The sequence below is a fragment of the Melanostigma gelatinosum genome (genome assembly GCF_949748355.1).
Source record: "Melanostigma gelatinosum genome assembly, chromosome: 9".
Lineage (NCBI taxonomy): Eukaryota > Metazoa > Chordata > Actinopteri > Perciformes > Zoarcidae > Melanostigma > Melanostigma gelatinosum.
This window is the reverse complement of record NC_136642.1, coordinates 23306837-23326013: the sequence shown is the minus strand read 5'-3', so window position 1 is coordinate 23326013 and position 19177 is coordinate 23306837. Positions and strand designations below refer to the sequence as shown.

Below are 19177 nucleotides of genomic sequence, written 5' to 3'. Positions count from 1 at the left end.
TGTTTGTGTGTGTGTGTGTTGTGTTATTCCTATGTGCCATAGAGCTTAATTTTTGTCCACTAACTATTAGAAACACAGTGGGCGATATGTTCCTTCATTACCCTCAATGCTCATGAAAGAACCAAAGCTGCAAATAGTCCCCAACAAAGTCCCTGTTTCCTCTTGTTTGAAAAGAGTTGCAAAGTGGGAGGAGCTATTTCTGCCATCCCTGGCCGCAGAAGCAGAAGTCCCCTTTCATTTTTCCCACAGACCATGTTATGTGCCTCACAGTTGGACAACTTCTTCTGCGGCTTGGATCGGCATGATATTCTCCTGGTTGAGTCACCAGAACAAAACAAGGAACACCAGCGTTGGAGAGCATCTGGTTCTTTGATGAAAAGGGAAAAGGTTAGAGCGCCTCGGTAGCCAACTGGTTACAGCACACAACTGAGAATCACTGCCAGTGTGATTCCAGCCACAGGCCTTTGTTCCAAAATGAAGTCATGGGTGCAACTGTGGACACAAAAACTTTGGTGGAGAAGTTCAGAGGATCATACAGTATATGGCACCACATTATGTTTTATCAGTTCAACAACGAAGCATTCGGAATTCGCTACCACTGCGACCGTACTCTGTGGTGAAAATGTGTTTCCTAATTGAGAATGATGTTTAGTTGTAAGGAGACATGGTGTTGTGAGAGACAGGGTTGGTCTGCCTTGCCTAAATGACAAAGTTGGAACAATCGAAACTTGTGGTCATAACATAAACTTCTATGATCGCTACATTGTCTGGGAGATTCTCTTGTCGAGTCAGACTACACTATACTGTTATGGTGGTCACTGTAGGCAATTTAGTCTTATAGAGCGACTTGGCCGAAAGACATGACAGTCGTCGCATTGGTCCCCGCCCCCGATCATCGCTTGCCGTCTTTCATGACATGCGCGATGTCATCGGGAAGGAGGGCTAGCGACCTGAACTTCCAGGAATAAGAATGTAAACAAACAAGTATGGACAGACGAACGTAGTTGGCTTTGTGTTCTCTCATTAACCCGTACACAGAGACTGCTCTGGTTTTTGGTATTCAAAAGTCCACTTTGAGCTGCTTGTTAGAAAGATGCCAAGCCTGAGGGTGCTCTCTGTGTGTGTATTAGTGTTTGTGTGCGCTTGCTGGAGAGGAACAATAAGGCAATGTAACGTTATTGTTTCCTGGAAAATGGCTGAGCGGGCAGTAGTGTACCAGCAGTGCTGAGCAGTGGTGCATGTAGAGTCTGGTCTGGTCCTGGTAGCATATGATGTTTGGTTAGAATGGAACATGTGACAATAAGATGAGTAACGTTACCGTCCTTATCACTATGAGGCTCCAATGTGTGCTAATGGAGGTGATCAGTGGTGATGAGTGTCAGTGGACGAGTCGATGATACCAAACGTCTTCTCTGATGAATGGCAAACAGAAACCACGCCTTTTGTTCATCGTGTTACAAAACAAGCCAAAGGATCATTTTATTACTGGAACGATTAAGGTGACAGAAACTGAATCTGGTTTTATTTAGATAGTTAAGGATTTGCAGATTTTTGTTGTGTCTTAAATGATAATATACCGAACAGCTCTGAACAGCTAACTCTATTTCTGTGACTTTGAATAGTAACCGTACACTATCAGTGGACGTAGTCGTCGCCACTGCGGTTTTGAAGCATCGAGTTTGGCATTTTCGCCATCGCCATCTCATCGTCATCTTGTCGCCATCTTGTACTTTTGCGACCAGTAAACTGGAAGTGACCATATTTGGACTGTGGAGGAGTGACGTAGAGACGCCGTGTACCGCTCTGGTAGTGACCTGTCAATCACTGTGTAGCCCCGCCCTAAAGCAGGGTATGCTTTAGGGCGGGGCTTTTGCTGTATTGAAGAAGACTTGAAACTAGAGATTGAGACCATAAACTCATGTTTACAATGTTTACTGAGGTAATAAATCAAGAGAGAAGTAGAGTCATTTTCTCATAGACTTATATAGAACCAGAGGAGTCGCCCCCTGATGGTCAGTACAGAGTGTGCAAGTTTAAGGCACTTCAGCATTGCCTGTACTTTTCAGAATCGGAGGTCGCCGCCTGTCAGTAACATGAAGTCAGTGCCGCTGTCATGTATGAGAACACACTGTGAATGTATTTCTGTCAGACTCAGTCTCTCAGATGCAGAGTGCCGTTGAACAATTCACTCTTATTTTCACATTTCGCCTCCTCAGTGTTGAGTTTGCTCCGACACGCTCACACTGCACCGAGTCACCTGTTTTACAACCTGCAGAAGTAATTCTGTCCTGCTTTGTTCTGTCCGCACACTAAGATGGAATGTGTTCCTAACACCCGTCTGCAGTGTGTGTGTGTGTGTGTGGGGTTGAATATGAATAACCCATGAGGCTCCCCCCCTCGCTGCTAGAAGTCAATCCCTGTAACAGGGCCCAGCTCTAATAGCCTCCTATTGATCTGCTGAGAGCAGATGAGCGAGCCTCTGAACACTTGTTCCTACCTGCTCCCTTAACACCTCCCTGGGCTCTGATAGCAGGGAACCAGACACCGAAGGCGCAGGAAGAGCAGCGTGAAGGACATACCTTCGCTCAGTATCACACACACACACACACACACAGGAAGTGGAGGACGCCCTGGGGAGGATATGGGAACTGAGGATAAGGTGATCATTTCAGTGCAGGTTTCCAGAAATGAAATTTTACACAGCTGCAGACTGCTACCCAGCAGCTAACGCTACAGCTGCGAGGGGAAGATCGACCACAGCGCTGCACACTCAGCATGTGTGTGATAGACTCAGATTATAGTCTGACATCACTTAAAAAGTGTGATCATGGTCAAACATGGCAGCAGCTTCGATGATGCCCATCCACCAAGTGTTGGACGGAACGCACGTCAAAATAATTTCCATCGGAGAGGACAAGAAGTACAGTTTGATTCTAATTATGCGGGCTTGTTTAAATCAGAAGGGTTTATCCTCTGGGGAACATGAATGGGGAAAGAAATGTTTGTTTCAATGCATGCAGAAACCAAAGTGTGTAAATGTAATTGAGTGTGGGGTTATAGCGGCTGGTTCCTTTGTGTGGCCCAGTGACTTTCTGGAGTCTTCACTGGTTTCCCCGGCAACCTCATGGCGACAGCAAGATGTCACTGCACCCGGCCAAGGAAGTAGTCCAGCACACAATTCACCACAAAACCCACAAACAGGGCAGTGTGAGACGTCTGGCCACATGCAAAGAAATAAAGGGCGGCATTTCACTTCTACGACTGAGTCCATGCAATCTGAAATTTAAAAAAAAGAAGCTAACTGCTAACTAACAGCGAGGTAAGAACATCCAACATTCAACCAAACAAAGAGCCGTCCATGTACGTGAAGGCTTTGAAGGTTTGTTTTGATCACACACACACACACACACACACACACACACACACACACACACACACACACACACACACACACACACACACACACACACACACACACACACACACACACACACACACACACATAAAGACACACATAAAGAGACCTGTATCTATTTCGAGTCAAGAGGAGTCACTACTCCTCACACACATTACGCTTTTTGTCGAGCTTCCCTTCGGCTTATAAATAGTCCCGGGCACTCACTCAGAAGCTCTCGGTCAAGCACTGACAAAATGTCCCAGCGACCCCGATGCCCGTAACCATAGTAACTCACCCTGTGCGGCTGCTTGTGTGTGTCACATGCGAAACACTAGACTACAGGTTGCGAGGCCTAAAGTGTGCTGAAGTGTGCATGAACTTGGACTGACGGATGCAATGACGCACCGGTCGACAAAAAAACATCAAACCTATTGGTTACCAGGGCAACCGTAGAAAGCCCCGTGATCATCGATAGTCTCATCAGACTAGCGGATTCGTGTTGAGCCGAGTCGCATGCTCGGACTGCACTCAGAGTAATCAGAGGAGAGGAATTAAGCAGGAAGAAGGAAATCCACACTCGGAAAAATTCAGTCAAGTCAGAATAAACCACACGGCGCATAATCTCCTGTCCAATGGAGAGCTCAGGTTTATCTCTAATCAATGTTTTACATGAGCACCCCCGCAACCCCGCATAGGCCATTAAACACATTTGATGATATGTTCGGTCACAACGACTAGATGCTCTTCCGACTGTGGCGGCAGCGCAGTAATCTACTGCTGCACTGTTGCTGCTGTCTTGTGTAACTCTTACGGACAGCTTGGTGCTTCTGATGTGTGAGAGCAGATGGCATCTTATCTCAATTACAGTTAAAGCTCATTCTTTCATCACGCCCTAAATCTAACGGCTCGGCCGGCGAGGACATCTCGTGTGTGTGTGTGTGTGACACCAGACATGAGTCATTTCCATTAAGTCTGTGTCTTCTCTTCCAAACCACCAACCAAATCAAAGCACAGGTTTATCCAACCGTGTGCTTTTTTGATGATAACACATTTTATATTTTATAATCAATTTTATCACTGAAATGTGCCAAATAAAAACGCATCAAAAACATCATTAAAACTCTGTCAGTGCAGTTAATTAGAAGAGTGTCGTAACAGCCCGCACAGCTATGGTAGTCAGTGCACAGCAACATGCCAGGAGATATCGCCAGCGCCAGCGCTAGCTTAACTGCCATGTTTGGTCACATGACCCTCGCCTTGCAGGTCGTAGTGGTCCGTCAAAAGTCTCCCAGCTAAGTTGGACAGTAATTGTGACTGACCAGCGCCAGCGAGTTCCTGTCTGGCTAGCGTGTCAGGGGTTAGCTCACCAACTAGCGCTGCATGTAGTCACCACATTACCGATTAACAAGCACCCCTTGCTTTGTGGGGATTAACGTTGCTGTTTCCCTATGAGGTTTGACCAGGCCTTTATCGACTCTGTAACGCCACATTTACCTGCTGCACTGCTACTGTGCTGTTGCGTGGACCTCTGAGTGAACGGCCTGGAAAACGTCTGTGATGCAATTTTACAGAACATCACTGTAAATGCTGTAATGAACAAAACAGCCTGTGTCACACTCTTTCCTGTTTCATGTAGGGATCCTCCATCTCACACAGTCCGGACTCCTCTCGAGGATGTAAAACATTCATTTCCCCCTCAACACACGCTGCTGTTAATAAAAGAGTGTTGCTTGTGTGTGTTTGTGGTTCTGGCTCTCTCCTGCAGGAAGACGACGCAGCATGAGAAAAAGCTAGAATTACCGCCCTGCGGTTGTGTGCCTCAGTCTGCCAGTCATGTGTCAGTGTCACAGTGACCTTGACCTTTGACCTCAAACATCCAAGTCCAAAGTGGACGTTTGTGCCAAATTTAAAGGAATTCCCTGCCGGCGCTCCTGAGATATCGTGTCTACGAGAATGGACCAGACGGACGGACGAGCCTGAAAACACAATGCCTCTGGCCACAGCTTGTTGTAAAAAGCAGTCGTCTTACCTGCAATAGGAAGTCAAAGAGAGCCAGTCTCCCCCACTCTGAGTGGTGAACTCCCACGCACGGCGCCGACCTCAGGCCTGCCTCCCTCCCACAGTGGAGCCGCAGCAGCTTCTGGTACTGCGCCCAGCTGAGCGGCACCGAGTTCTGGTCGTTGTCCTTATCGGCGAGGTGCTGAATATCTGGATCCCACCACACCACAGGTCGGGGAGTGCCGCTGATGTATCGGTACGGCACAATCTCGCTGCGGAACGTCCTCAGCACCGCAGGGAGACTCCTGTTGAGTCCCAGCACCCTGTCCAGGTGGAAGGCCAACACTTCGAACCAGTCGTCGGTGCGTTTGATCAGCGAGCAGTGCCCCTGCTGGCAGCGCTCGCCGTGGGTTTCTGGACTTCTGTGGTCGGGTCCAGGCTCAGGGGAACCCCTCTTAGGCTGCTGTCATGGAGAAATAGAGTTATATCATGGTTTCCATTTAGTCTATCACCCAATATCTAGTGCCAAGAGCTACAGCCATGAACCATTGTTCAATCAAATAATACAACTTTTCAGCCAGCTGTTCAATTCATAACACCTGGTCTGCCCTCAACCTTGCGTGGGAGCCAAATAGCTGCAATGTTAACGCCACGGTAGCTGTTTGGCAGATTAATTGCTGCCAGCAGGACGGTGTACGTGGGATTGAGTCATAATGAACTACATAGCCCATGTCGATCGCAGCGTCACCCCCAGTGCAACAGTGTGGCTCACTGACACAGGGGAACAAGATGAGTCAGGCTTTGGACGCACAAACAGTTGTTGCTAATCTATTTTTATTTTTTCCGGCTTATCCTTTAAGGTCGGCAACAAGCAACTTCCTCACATTACGTAATGTCTTGTAAAAGTTTGTGATCAGCACTGGTAGGAACCTAATATGTTTGATGCTACGAGAATCTCCTCCACGGTGACACGGTTCGCCTTGCTCAGAGGCCATCCTTGCTATAAAAACCCTTCTTTAGGGTCAACGGAAGTCAGACGGCGGCTGGCAGTGTCACGGTTTTGTGTTCCGCGGCTCTACCCGCAGTTTCACAAGCGTTTCTGAGAACTACGGTGGCCTTCAGGTGTTTGGTTTGTCCGTAGGGCTGCTGTAGAAACATGGCGGTGTAGCATGGCGGAATTCCATAAAGAGGACCCGCTCCCTATTTAGAGATGAAGGACTCACACGGTAACAGACGCACAAAGATCCTAGTTTCAGCTGATTGTACGCTTATGAAAACATAGATGTGAATAGTATATTTCATTTCTGCTAATAGATCCCCCAAAATGCTACACTGGCCCTTTAGTCTGGTCTATATGATACCGAGTACACATGGTCAATGTATGTGGTATGGAGATAAATTGTTTGAAAAAGACACAACCATCTAAATTGTGTGACATTTAAAAGTCACCTCTCGTCCGTGTAATTAAAATGAGCATACCTGCTGGTGTGCAGGAGGATCCAGGGCCACTCGGAGCACCTGTCCGTGTGCGGGCACCCTGGCCTTGCTGATCACCTCTCCCTCAGCTAGGAGCTCCATCTTCCGGACGTCATCCTGGCTGAGCCAGGTGAGAGGCCGGAGATCAGGACTAATCCTGATCTCCCTGCGGTCGGCGTCTGGGAAGTCCTGGTCTCTGAAGCTCCGACACCAGCCGCCGTCATCTACCCTCGCGGCCGCCTCCGGTTTGGACAAAGCCTTCCTGCGGTCCGACGACCCGGGATTCCCCCTCTCTTTGAGGTGATCCTCTGAGAGATTAAGGCGTTTTTTTAGATCTCTGGAGGGCTTTTTCACAGCCCGCTGCTCCCGACCCACTTTGTCAGATTTCCCAAAGGGATTTGCTGCTTGTCTGTGTTTTCCCACAACCCGGTGATGCTCAGATAGATTTGTACTTGCAGGGCCACCATGTATTCGCGTGTCCGCATTCCTGTCCCGTGCGTCCGCCTGCCTGTCTGCAGCTCGTCTGACATTCATTAGGCCGTGTGCCGGAGCAGGGATACGTGCTGATGTGGATTTGCCACTTTCAAGATGAATGTAGGTCTGCGCGGTGTCGCTTGGCTTGATTCTATGCTTTGGCCCTGTGTTGTTGACTGTAAATTTTGGGAGACGGGGACGCTGATGACTGGTTGGGTGCTGGATGGCGCCTGCCGTCTCCTTTCTTTTGGAGGTGATGGCTTTGCTTTTGAGTTTATTTCTCCTCTCTTTTATGCCATTTTTCTTATTGCCAGCAGCTTCCCCGAGAGCTTCTGGTGGCACCGAACCTTTAGACGTCTCTCCCCGAGCTCCAGATTTCCAGGCCCCGCTGTGGACGTGAGCGAGCGGCCGTTGGAAGGCGGCGGCGGCCGAAGGGGGCTCCACGACTCCGCTCCTGGGCCGGAACTGCCCGGCGGAGCTCAGGGCTCTTGAGGACCGCCAGTCGACGTCGTGAAAGGGGAGGGGGAGAGTCGTCGTCATCACGGAGATGGCAAGGAAGAGGAGGACGAGGGGGGAGAGGAGGAGCAGCCATTTTTGACTGCAGCAGAGTTTTGACCACGCTCGCCAGGCCTGGGAGGAAGAAAACAAAGAGAGAACAAGTTAGAGGGTGATCATGATGGAGTGGTACCATAAATTGCAAACATAGCATTTGCTGCTAAACAGAATGGGAACGCTCAGATTCCTGTGGGGTTAACTAACCCGAGGCAGCACTGAGATCTCTTGGCTGGAAGGCATGTGGGAGGCAAGTGAGCGATGGGAGAATAGAATAAAAATAAACTGTGCTGTGTGGCATTATTCTGCTCTGTCAAAGTTTGGAAATCAGGGATTTGGTGGCAAAGTGGGAGCAAGTCTGAATACGGGAGCGACAGAAATACAAAGCGCGTGTCGGCCGGCTCTGTGTTTCCAGTAGCTCGCGGCACAATTGAACTCATCCGGCTGAGACCAATGCGATTGTGGCGTGCTCGTAATTCAGTGCTGCAGGAGCAAGAGGAGAAAAAAAGAAGCCTGTCACCAACCTTAATATTGCTTACTGTACACTCACCGGAGGCTGTATGAAAGTGATTTTTGCTTCAGAAATTGAAAACGCCGGCCCTTTATTTACTGTGGAGTCAGGCTGTGTAGTCCTTCCAACAGATGCGGCAAACAATTACAGCACCGTGAGACCAAAGAATGAAGCCAACGCTGAGATGTATTGTCGGGGTGTTCCAGGGTTTGTGTTTGTGCGTCTCTGGCGACGCTTGTCGTGAACAGACACCACCCATCAAATTGTCAGAGGAAGGCCGGCGGCTCCCCTGCAGACAGGGTGGCCCTTGTTAAGATAGTATTTTTTACCTCATAACAAAGGGGAGGCCGGAGCCATGCTGCCGGCTTGTGCCGTCGACACGCTGCATCAATAACGCTACCAAAACTGGTTTACAATTATAAGGAATTTAATTCCACTGATGTAAGTACATTTACAGTAATACATTGGAGTGTACACTCCTATGACATATTAAAACAATAAAACCCCATTTGCAAAAAACCTCGCTCGGCTCCTCCGGTTGAAACACGTCTGTCGTCCGGGAGCCTCCAGGTGAGAGAGAGCCAGGAAAAAGTCTTTTAAATTAATCCTCCCACATCTGTTCGAAACACCTCCTCCTCCGTTTATCCCGATTCCTATTGGCTATCCTCCAGGAGCGTATTCACTTGTCTGGCTCTGAGTTTAATATCACATTCAATGACTGTCAGTTACGTTTTAAACCCTTCTATAATAATCCTTCAAAATAAAAGTTATACTTTTGCAACTTGGCAGAAGTTTCATGCTTCTGCATGTTTGTTTATCTTAATTATGCATCCTCGAAACCCTTATGATTATGACTAACTATGAATTATTAATTATGAATTATTAAACACTTTTATTATATCTACTAACTACAGTTTTTTACTCAAATTTCTTACAATTCCCCCCTAACTCACAGTTCACTGTGAGTTAGCTACTCAAATGTAGTTAGTTATGCAAATGTCCCTGGAGACCTCCCCCCTACTCAATCCAGGGAAAGGCTCCCTATCTATCTAAACCGAGGCAAAGAATGCATGCACACAGATATCATTTCAAGTATTTCTGTTCAGTTCGTTTCAAGATAGAGTGCGTTGGAAGTCACTGCCTTCCACGTCTTGGGGCTGGCAGGATCAGGATACAGCCTGTAGGCTAGAGAACACATACTGAGAAGCCTTGACTGTTCTTTTACACCTGTCAAAATTACATTTCTTAATCTTTACACCCTAAAATCCCATTATAACCCATTAATTAAAATAAAATCTCAAATTACTCATCCAGAACAATCAGTCTATTTCCCAAATTTCCAATATCTCACCGGATGTGTTAGAAGTCCATCTGGGCCTTTATCAGGTCCTTCAGGATCTCCGAGAGGATGGTCAGGAACCGCTTGTGAAGTCCCTCTGGTGGCCTCATCTAGACTGTGGCCATCAGAAGCTCCAATTCGTCCTCATCCTCGTCACATAACTGGTTGCCTGGACTGGTGTCTGGCTCATCGGTGAAACAATAAACCCCTGTAGAGGTCCACGGATGCACGGGAACCCCCATCCACAGACAACTAGGCGGTCTATGATGACAGCACACAGAATAATTACGCTTGCCAAAAATGTATGTTTTCACAGGCCAAGCATACTTCCCAACCAGTCGGTGAACGGATCAGTGACACCAGAGTTGTCTGCTAGCTCTTGGCTGAGTGCTGTCAGTCCCTCCAGCTCCCTGGTCACCGATCCATCAGGAGCTGTGTTATTTGGAATGAAAGTACAGCACGCAGACCCAAACATCTGGCACACGCCACTTTTCTCTGCTAAATCATCTCTAATGCCATTCTGTTCTGCAAGGTCATTAAACTAGTCTTCGCCAGCTGTGCATGCAGTCCTGATATGGCGTCACTGGTGAAGTTTACTAAACGCTGTTGGTTATAGTAAATGTAGTTGATCCAATCGACATTTTTATTAATCATCACCCTCTGAGAGAAAACAGATTCTAAATCTGCTGCTATTTGATTTCTGGCTTGAAAGTCATTAGACACCCCCCTTGGCAGTCTTATGACATCTTATGTACACTTGGTCATCAAAGGCCCCCTTCGGGCCACCGGCATCTCTTTTGGATCTTCTGTTAGCATGTGGGCGTGGAGAGATGAGTTCTCCATAAGTTGCATCAGTGACAGGCAAGATATAGAATGACAATATAAGTTGCACCAACGCACCTGTCCAATCTTTAGGCAGGATTGGATGTATGGTTCTTCCTCCACACCATCACCATAAATCAGCTCTAGGTGCTGTCTGTCTTAACACACTGTTATATAGATAGTCGCTAGCGTTGTGACTGTTGCTACAATTTGCTTCAATAATACTGCCTACATTGGGCCCCATAGCTGTATCTGAGGCTATACAATCAAATGGACCCTCTGAAACCTTGAACAGAGGTGGGGTATTATATTCTACAGGTGGGTAATGCCAGTGTAGCCTCTGACAAGTGTGTTGGAGGGGCAAAGTGTCATCAGTAAACAGAGTTAAAATACAACTAATTCAGGACTTAGGAGTCTGAATCTTGAAGGAACTGGTGTTGCTAGGGGTCTAGATCCTAAACACACAATACAATCTGTACTACTGGCTTGAAGCCGTATATTGTACCCACCATAAATTCCCATCTGCCATTCCGGTTTCCACCCCTTACCTCATTCTCTGCGTCAGTCGTATGTCGAACCTGGTCTTTTTACAGGCTTAACAATAATCCTAATGAGCCCTTGTGGGGCAGGACTATCAGTAGCCTTTCCCTGTATTACGTAAAGTCCTCAGTCAGTCAATTTAGGTAAGTCTTAAGGATTACATCTACCCACCCCCTTTGTACACATCACAGGCATAATATGATAACAGCTTCCCATACTTATGTGTGGCAGGCCCACACTCGTCAGTTATGATGCACACGGTTTTGGACATCCACCCGTAGATGTGTTCATACCTGGGACCGGAAACGACTTCACAGAAGTCGAACTGGACCGTTGATGTTGTACCTTCTTTGAACATAAGAGTGAGAGTTACATTTTCATAGGTGAGTGTCGTCAGAGAAGCCTCTCTACGTGGTCTAAGATCGGTTTGATTAGCTACTGAGGCTAAATGTCGAATCCTGATGTAGTCATGCATGTGATCTGGTTCCTGTCTGTGGTTAATTCCACATACTAAGAGGGAAGCTACTGAACTCAGGAATAAAATAATTACAGACTTCCATAACCCACTGACCCTAGAGTCTCCTAATGGACGCCCTCGCTTAAACTGTGGGGGAAACGTCATCTTCAGTACTGTCTAACCCCTCTTTTGAGGTGTCTTTGGCTACAAATTTTCCTGTCTGATGTTCACTCCTGTCTCTGCGAGTGTCACACTCGTTACCTTCGCTGCTGCACAGTGAGTGAGGTGGTGTCAAGTAGCTCCAGTTTTACCTTTCACCTTTACTGCATGTGAGGTTGCCAATACTACCTCCCATGGACCGGTCCACCTTGGTTCACTCCACTTGCGTTTGTGGACTTTTATCCACACCAGACTGCCTGGTGACACATCAGCCTGCTTCCTTTCGTCAGCTGCTGCTTCTGCGTTTGTCACCTGAGAAAACAACACTCGGCTCATGTTAGTTAGAGCTCCCGTATATTTCTCAATTTCTAGAGTTAGCAAGTCTAGTTGTGGTTTATCATGACGTTATTAAATCTCAAAATTTGTGAGTAGCACCTTTACTGAAAACGATTCTAAATGTGGATCTACAAAAAATGTTTGACACCTTACCATAAATGTTTGACACCTTACCATATCCCCCCTTCACCTCGATATCTCTGCTGTAAGGGATCACATGGCAACCATCTATGTATCTTGGCTATACAGTGAACCCCCCCATGGTCCTGGTGACAGCATGGGCATCTGTTGATGTCTCACGGGAGGAGGTCCAGCTGGACCTGGTCGTAGGTGCTGCTGATGTTGTGGTGGGAACGGAGCATGTTGTGGTGCTGCACTGATCTGTCTTCCTCTCCTTTTATGTGGGCAATCTCTTACCCAATGACCCTCTCTCCCACATACGTAGCACTTCCCTCTACCTACAGGTCTTTCATAACCTCCTCTGTAGTTACCTCTCCCTCTGTTAGATGCTCGTGCACGTCCTCTGCCTCTATAATGTGGTGGAGGTTGGTAGTACACCACTGTGTGGGCTGGTACTGCTGGATTTGGTTGGTATGAGGTCGGGGGTGCAGCTGGATATTGGGGCTGTTGTGAGGCCTGAGCCTTGGCTACGGCCATCTGTTTCTTGGCCAGATGTTTTCTACTTATTTCTCTGTCAGCCGCCGCTATTTGAAGTTTCAGCAGCCGCCGCTGCATGCTCTTTATATCCTCGTCTTCTTTACTTTCTGCTCGTCTTTCCTCTATCTGCTGTTGCAAATCTTTTCTGATGCATTCTACTTCTCTTACTTCACATTTTAGTCTTCTTACCAGTGCTCCTACTTCCTTACTCTGCTTCTTTAATGTAAACATTATGCAGCCTAGGAGTATTCAAATGTGTGTATTAAATGTGCATGCTTGTCATCACCTGAATCAAAGTCAACTCACCCTCTGTGCTGTATGGCGTGTGGCCGCTGACTCCAAAACTGGGATCCGCTGCTCCACTTCCCAGATCTGGACCCACTCAGCCACGCACCTTGACTAAAACAAACACAGAACTGCCAAAAGTTCAGCAGTAAATGTTAGCATACGTCTGTAGTGTAAGAGAGGTCAACGATCTCTCAAATATGTTGCGCCGTCCGTGTCAAAATTGATTCTTAGGAACTATGTAAAATAGTAAATGTACCAAAATTAGTCAATACTGGATATGTGAAGGAATCTCGAATCCAAAATTGAAGCTGGAATTCCGAAATCAAACTCAACATCTAAATCAGAATCACAATCACAATCCAGTTCCAAATCAGAATTCGAAAGGTTTAAAATTGGAAGTAAAATGAAATTAAAAAACAATGAATAATTAATCAATTAAATATTAAATTCAACTTTAAAAATCAATAACTGTGTTCAAAGATATTCAATCAGAAATACCAATGTAAGTCAAACTGTTGAACTACACTTACACTCTGGTCTGCACAATGAGTCACAATTAAGTTCAAGAATTGACGAAACACAACTGAAACCATTAATCTTTGTTAAAATGCTGAACTAAAACCAAAGTCAACGACTAAAGTTATAATGCTTAATTAAAACTAAGGTCAGGATATAAGCTCACAGCTCTTAGACAATGAATCTCTGAAAAATTCAGATTCTAAACACTTCTTTACGGTTGCCTGCAGTTACTCCTTCTTCTGTTTAATTGTTTTTAAATCTCCTTTTCTTTTGCCTTATGTTTTGATGCCTCCAATGGTTTTATGTGAAGCACCTTGAAATGTGCTATACAAATAAACTTGCCTTGCCGTCTGCGCCGAACCGGAAGTTGTTCTGCGCCAAACCGGAAGTTGTCATGAAACCGGCTTTTTTTTACAGATATGCTATCCGCAATGCTAACGAAAAAACGGAGCTTCTGATAAAGCGTACGCACACACAAGTATCACCAAAATCCCACACTTTAATTCCACTCATACGCCTTCTGTCTCCTCTCTCAATCCAGCCGTTATTTTATTTTATAAGCACTTATTTTACATACAGAGTGCCGCAACGCCGGAGCTACACGTAGCTAGCGTTAGCTCCCCACAGCGCGGTCATGCAATATCAATCATTTTAAACGTATTTCCACGCTGCTAAAACACAGACTAGTCACACGTATTATTGGACTTATTTAGTCATCATTTTAAACGTATTTCCACGCTGCTAAAACACAGACTAGTCACACGTATTATTGTTATTATTAACCCTTAAACCTCCGGTTAACGGGCTTTAGCTCCGCCGGACCTGAGCTCACTGTTACGTATATGAAACGCGAGTTATTCACTTCCAACGCCACAAACCACTCACCCAGTCTGTCTAGTTTCACCAAAGCCCTTATTCTACGCCCTCTGAATCACCCACATGATCCACTAATTATATTCACAGCCAAAGCTAGCGAGTGTGTCTTTCCTGAAGTCACAGCCTCAGAAGCTAACTCCCGCTAGCCTAGCTCTCTAAGCAGCTTATGCGACGTGACCCGACATTCGTGGACTAAGCCCACAAAGGTTTGCACACCTAAGCCTCTCAAAGCCACAACATCTCAGTTCGCCTCGCTACATAACTGCTTTAAACTAGCTATCTGCAGGCCTAACAATACTTATGTTGGGCCGAAGGAGGCTCCCAGCATGAGCAAAGCAGTTTCGCCCGTACCACAGCTTGTTTGATTCCAATGTGGTGATTTACTTACACAGCGCTGTCCGTCTTTAATTAATTCTTAGGATCCTTATACTCTTGACTAATCCCTTAAGTTCATCATACTTCAGACAGTAAATCGTACTTACCTCAGTGGAACATGGCCTCCCTCGTGGAACGTACCCACCGGCAACGGAGCGTTAGCCGTTAGCAGCGCTTAGCCAAGCAGAGATTCCCCTAAGGTTCCTAGTAGCTAACTCACAGATTTCATGAAACGGCTCTGTCTACCGATATTGTGGGCCCAGGATTGTCTGCTTGACTAATGCCGCCGTCAGCACACACAGCGAGGCCGGCAAGACTGTCCCATCTGGGGTTCGCCAAATTTGTTAAGATAGTATTTTTTACCTCATAACAAAGGGGAGGCCGGAGCCATGCTGCCGGCTTGTGCCGTCGACACGCTGCATCAATAACGCTACCAAAACTGGTTTACAATTATAAGGAATTTAATTCCACTGATGTAAGTACATTTACAGTAATACATTGGAGTGTACACTCCTATGACATATTAAAACAATAAAACCCCATTTGCAAAAAACCTCGCTCGGCTCCTCCGGTTGAAACACGTCTGTCGTCCGGGAGCCTCCAGGTGAGAGAGAGCCAGGAAAAAGTCTTTTAAATTAATCCTCCCACATCTGTTCGAAACACCTCCTCCTCCGTTTATCCCGATTCCTATTGGCTATCCTCCAGGAGCGTATTCACTTGTCTGGCTCTGAGTTTAATATCACATTCAATGACTGTCAGTTACGTTTTAAACCCTTCTATAATAATCCTTCAAAATAAAAGTTATACTTTTGCAACTTGGCAGAAGTTTCATGCTTCTGCATGTTTGTTTATCTTAATTATGCATCCTCGAAACCCTTATGATTATGACTAACTATGAATTATTAATTATGAATTATTAAACACTTTTATTATATCTACTAACTACAGTTTTTTACTCAAATTTCTTACACCCTCGCTTCACGTTCAGTGGAAAGATAAACAGCAACAGAAGAGGCGTAGAGCGGCCAGCCCTCACAAGGAAGCTTCCTTTCATTCCGATGACTTGGAACGGTGCCAAAACGACACGAGCGGCCCTGAAACAGAGCACTATGTGAAAGCCACGTATGAGTAAAAGCCACATCGGTGAAAAGTTCTTATTTTCCCACCAGGATGACCCAGATAACTCACTGCCCCCCCCCCCCCTCACCTTCTCTGTCCTCCCCCATTCAGGCGAATGCCGAGAGGAGGAATGTTTCGGGCCCTTGAGACATCTTCCCCATCTTAACTACATTCCCAGATCCTTCCACCTGTGAAAGGATCCCATTATTCCTCCTCTGGACCGGGAGGCTACCTAAGCTGGCAGCTCAATCACCGAGAGAGCCTGACACGCATAGTCTTATACGTGCCCAATCTGTGTCACTGTCAAGTATATATATTTAACTGCGTTTTAATATACGCTGCAGCGAAGGATGGCACAAGGCGGAAGTCTGCTAGCACCGCTTTGTCCGAGGCATCACAATGAATACTAATCGGCCCGCGATCGATCAAAGGTGCTGCGCGGAGCAATTGGACGTGACTGAATCACTGCTGCCTTTAGTGCGGGGCTTTGGAGCATTACACTGAATGAGAGGGATCATCGTGGAGGAGGGTCGGCAGCCTCTGCTGACCTCCGAGAGGCTTCTCATCCATTCATTTACTTCCCGCCGCAGGGTTTCACAGCAGATCTGCACGCGCGCCCGCCTCTGCCTCACTGCTGCTTGAATCTGCCTTCATCGTTGAGATGTAAGATCGATGAGTCGATTGTTGGTCGGTGGACAGAAAATTAATCGGCAGCTATCTCGATTCATTGCTTCGAGCAAAACAAATGCTTCTCAAAGGTGGTGATTTGTGTTTTTTGTTCTGTTATTATTGTTATACAGTTATTGGACTATCTGAAGGTTGATGACAGTCAAACAGAAAGGGCGTAGGTCGTCTTATAGACATTCCCGACCAATTTTCTGGGAGGACAGAACTGTCTCCACTAATGTTCAAGCAAACTTGCTCGTATTATCTTTGGAGTGAACACAGAGGAGAGAGAGGCAGATGTGGTGTGAGCGGCTGCATATCACAGCGCTTCGTGGCACATGCCACGAAGCGCTGTGATATTGTGGCGATACTCACAATAAAAGTGCAGAGCGGACTGGGCTTTCTCTGGAGGGGGTCTCAGACTTGGCTTTCTCTGGAGGGGGTCTCAGACTTGGCTTTCTCTGGAGGGGGCCTCAGACTGGGCTTTCTCTGGAGGGGGTCTCAGACTTGGCTTTCTCTGGAGGGGGTCTCAGACTTGGCTTTCTCTGGAGGGGGTCTCAGACTTGGCTTTCTCTGGAGGGGGTCTCAGACTTGGCTTTCTCTGGAGGGGGCCTCAGACTTGGCTTTCTCTGGAGGGGGTCTCAGACTTGGCTTTCTCTGGAGGGGGTCTCAGACTTGGCTTTCTCTGGAGGGGGTCTCAGACTTGGCTTTCTCTGGAGGGGGCCTCAGACTTGGCTTTCTCTGGAGGGGGTCTCAGACTTGGCTTTCTCTGGAGGGGGCCTCAGACTGGGCTTTCTCTGGAGGGGGCCTCAGACTTGGCTTTCTCTGGAGGGGGTCTCAGACTTGGCTTTCTCTGGAGGGGGCCTCAGACTGGGCTTTCTCTGGAGGGGGCCTCAGACTTGGCTTTCTCTGGAGGGGGTCTCAGACTTGGCTTTCTCTGGAGGGGGTCTCAGACTTGGCTTTCTCTGGAGGGGGTCTCAGACTTGGCTTTCTCTGGAGGGGGCCTCAGACTTGGCTTTCTCTGGAGGGGGCCTCAGACTTGGCTTTCTCTGGAGGGGGCCTCAGACTTGGCTTTCTCTGGAGGGGGCCTCAGACTGGGCTTTCTCTGGAGGGGGCCTCAGACTTGGCTTTCTCTGGAGGGGGCCTCAGACTTGGCTTTCTCTGGAGGGGGTCTCAGACTTGGCTTTCTCTGGAGGGGGCCTCAGACTTGGCTTTCTCTGGAGGGGGTCTCAGACTTGGCTTTCTCTGGAGGGGGACTCAGACTTGGCTTTCTCTGGAGGGGGCCTCAGACTTGGCTTTCTCTGGAGGGGGCCTCAGACTTGGCTTTCTCTGGAGGGGGCCTCAGACTTGGCTTTCTCTGGAGGGGGCCTCAGACTTGGCTTTCTCTGGAGGGGGCCTCAGACTTGGCTTTCTCTGGAGGGGGTCTCAGACTTGGCTTTCTCTGGAGGGGGCCTCAGACTTGGCTTCTCTGGAGGGGGTCTCAGACTTGGCTTTCTCTGGAGGGGGACTCAGACTTGGCTTTCTCTGGAGGGGGCCTTCGACTGGACTTTCTCTGGAGGGGGCCTTAGACTTGGCTTTCTCTGGAGGGGGCCTCAGACTTGGCTTTCTCTGGAGGGGGCCTCAGACTTGGCTTTCTCTGGAGGGGGTCTCAGACTTGGCTTTCTCTGGAGGGGGCCTCAGACTTGGCTTCTCTGGAGGGGGTCTCAGACTTGGCTTTCTCTGGAGGGGGACTCAGACTTGGCTTTCTCTGGAGGGGGCCTCAGACTTGGCTTTCTCTGGAGGGGGCCTCAGACTTGGCTTTCTCTGGAGGGGGCCTCAGACTTGGCTTTCTCTGGAGGGGGCCTCAGACTTGGCTTTCTCTGGAGGGGGCCTTAGACTGGACTTTCTCTGGAGGGGGCCTTAGACTTGGCTTTCTCTGGAGGGGGCCTCAGACTTGGCTTTCTCTGGAGGGGGCCTTAGACTGGACTTTCTCTGGAGGGGGCCTCAGACTTGGCTTTCTCTGGAGGGGGTCTTAGACTGGGCTTTCTCTGGAGGGGGTCTTAGACTGGGCTTTCTCTGGAGGGGGCCTCAGACTTGGCTTTCTCTGGAGGGGGCCTCAGACTTGGCTTTCTCTGGAGGGGGCCTCAGACTTGGCTTTCTCTGGAGGGGGTCTTAGACTGGGCTTTCTCTGGAGGGGGCCTCAGACTTGGCTTTCTCTGGAGGGGGTCTCAGACTGGGCTTTCTCTGGAGGGGGTCTTAGACTGGGCTTTCTCTGGAGGGGGCCTCAGACTTGGCTTTCTCTGGAGGGGGTCTTAGACTGGGCTTTCTCTGGAGGGGGTCTTAGACTGGGCTTTCTCTGGAGGGGGCCTCAGACTTGGCTTTCTCTGGAGGGGGTCTCAGACTGGGCTTTCTCTGGAGGGGGTCTTAGACTGGGCTTTCTCTGGAGGGGGCCTCAGACTTGGCTTTCTCTGGAGGGGGTCTTAGACTGGGCTTTCTCTGGAGGGGGCCTCAGACTTGGCTTTCTCTGGAGGGGGCCTTAGACTTGGCTTTCTCTGGAGGGGGCCTCAGACTTGGCTTTCTCTGGAGGGGGTCTTAGACTGGGCTTTCTCTGGAGGGGGTCTTAGACTGGGCTTTCTC

The 19177-nt window shown here is 48.0% G+C and overlaps 1 protein-coding gene across 3 annotated transcripts in view; it reads right to left on the bottom strand.

Moving 5' to 3' along the window:
- gask1a (golgi associated kinase 1A) overlaps positions 1 to 19177 on the bottom strand; it is a 51119-nt gene that overhangs the window by 13445 nt on the left and 18497 nt on the right. The window contains exons 2-3 of one of the 3 annotated variants that reach the window (XM_079275439.1): positions 6875 to 7975; positions 5427 to 5858 (exon numbers count right to left, since the gene is read on the bottom strand). In XM_079275439.1, the coding sequence (XP_079131565.1) occupies positions 5427 to 5858; positions 6875 to 7975 (1533 nt within the window). Of the gene's footprint in view, positions 1 to 5426; positions 5859 to 6874; positions 8034 to 19177 lie in introns of those variants that run through there. The other 2 variants (XM_079275440.1, XM_079275441.1) reach the window with 2 other exon arrangements.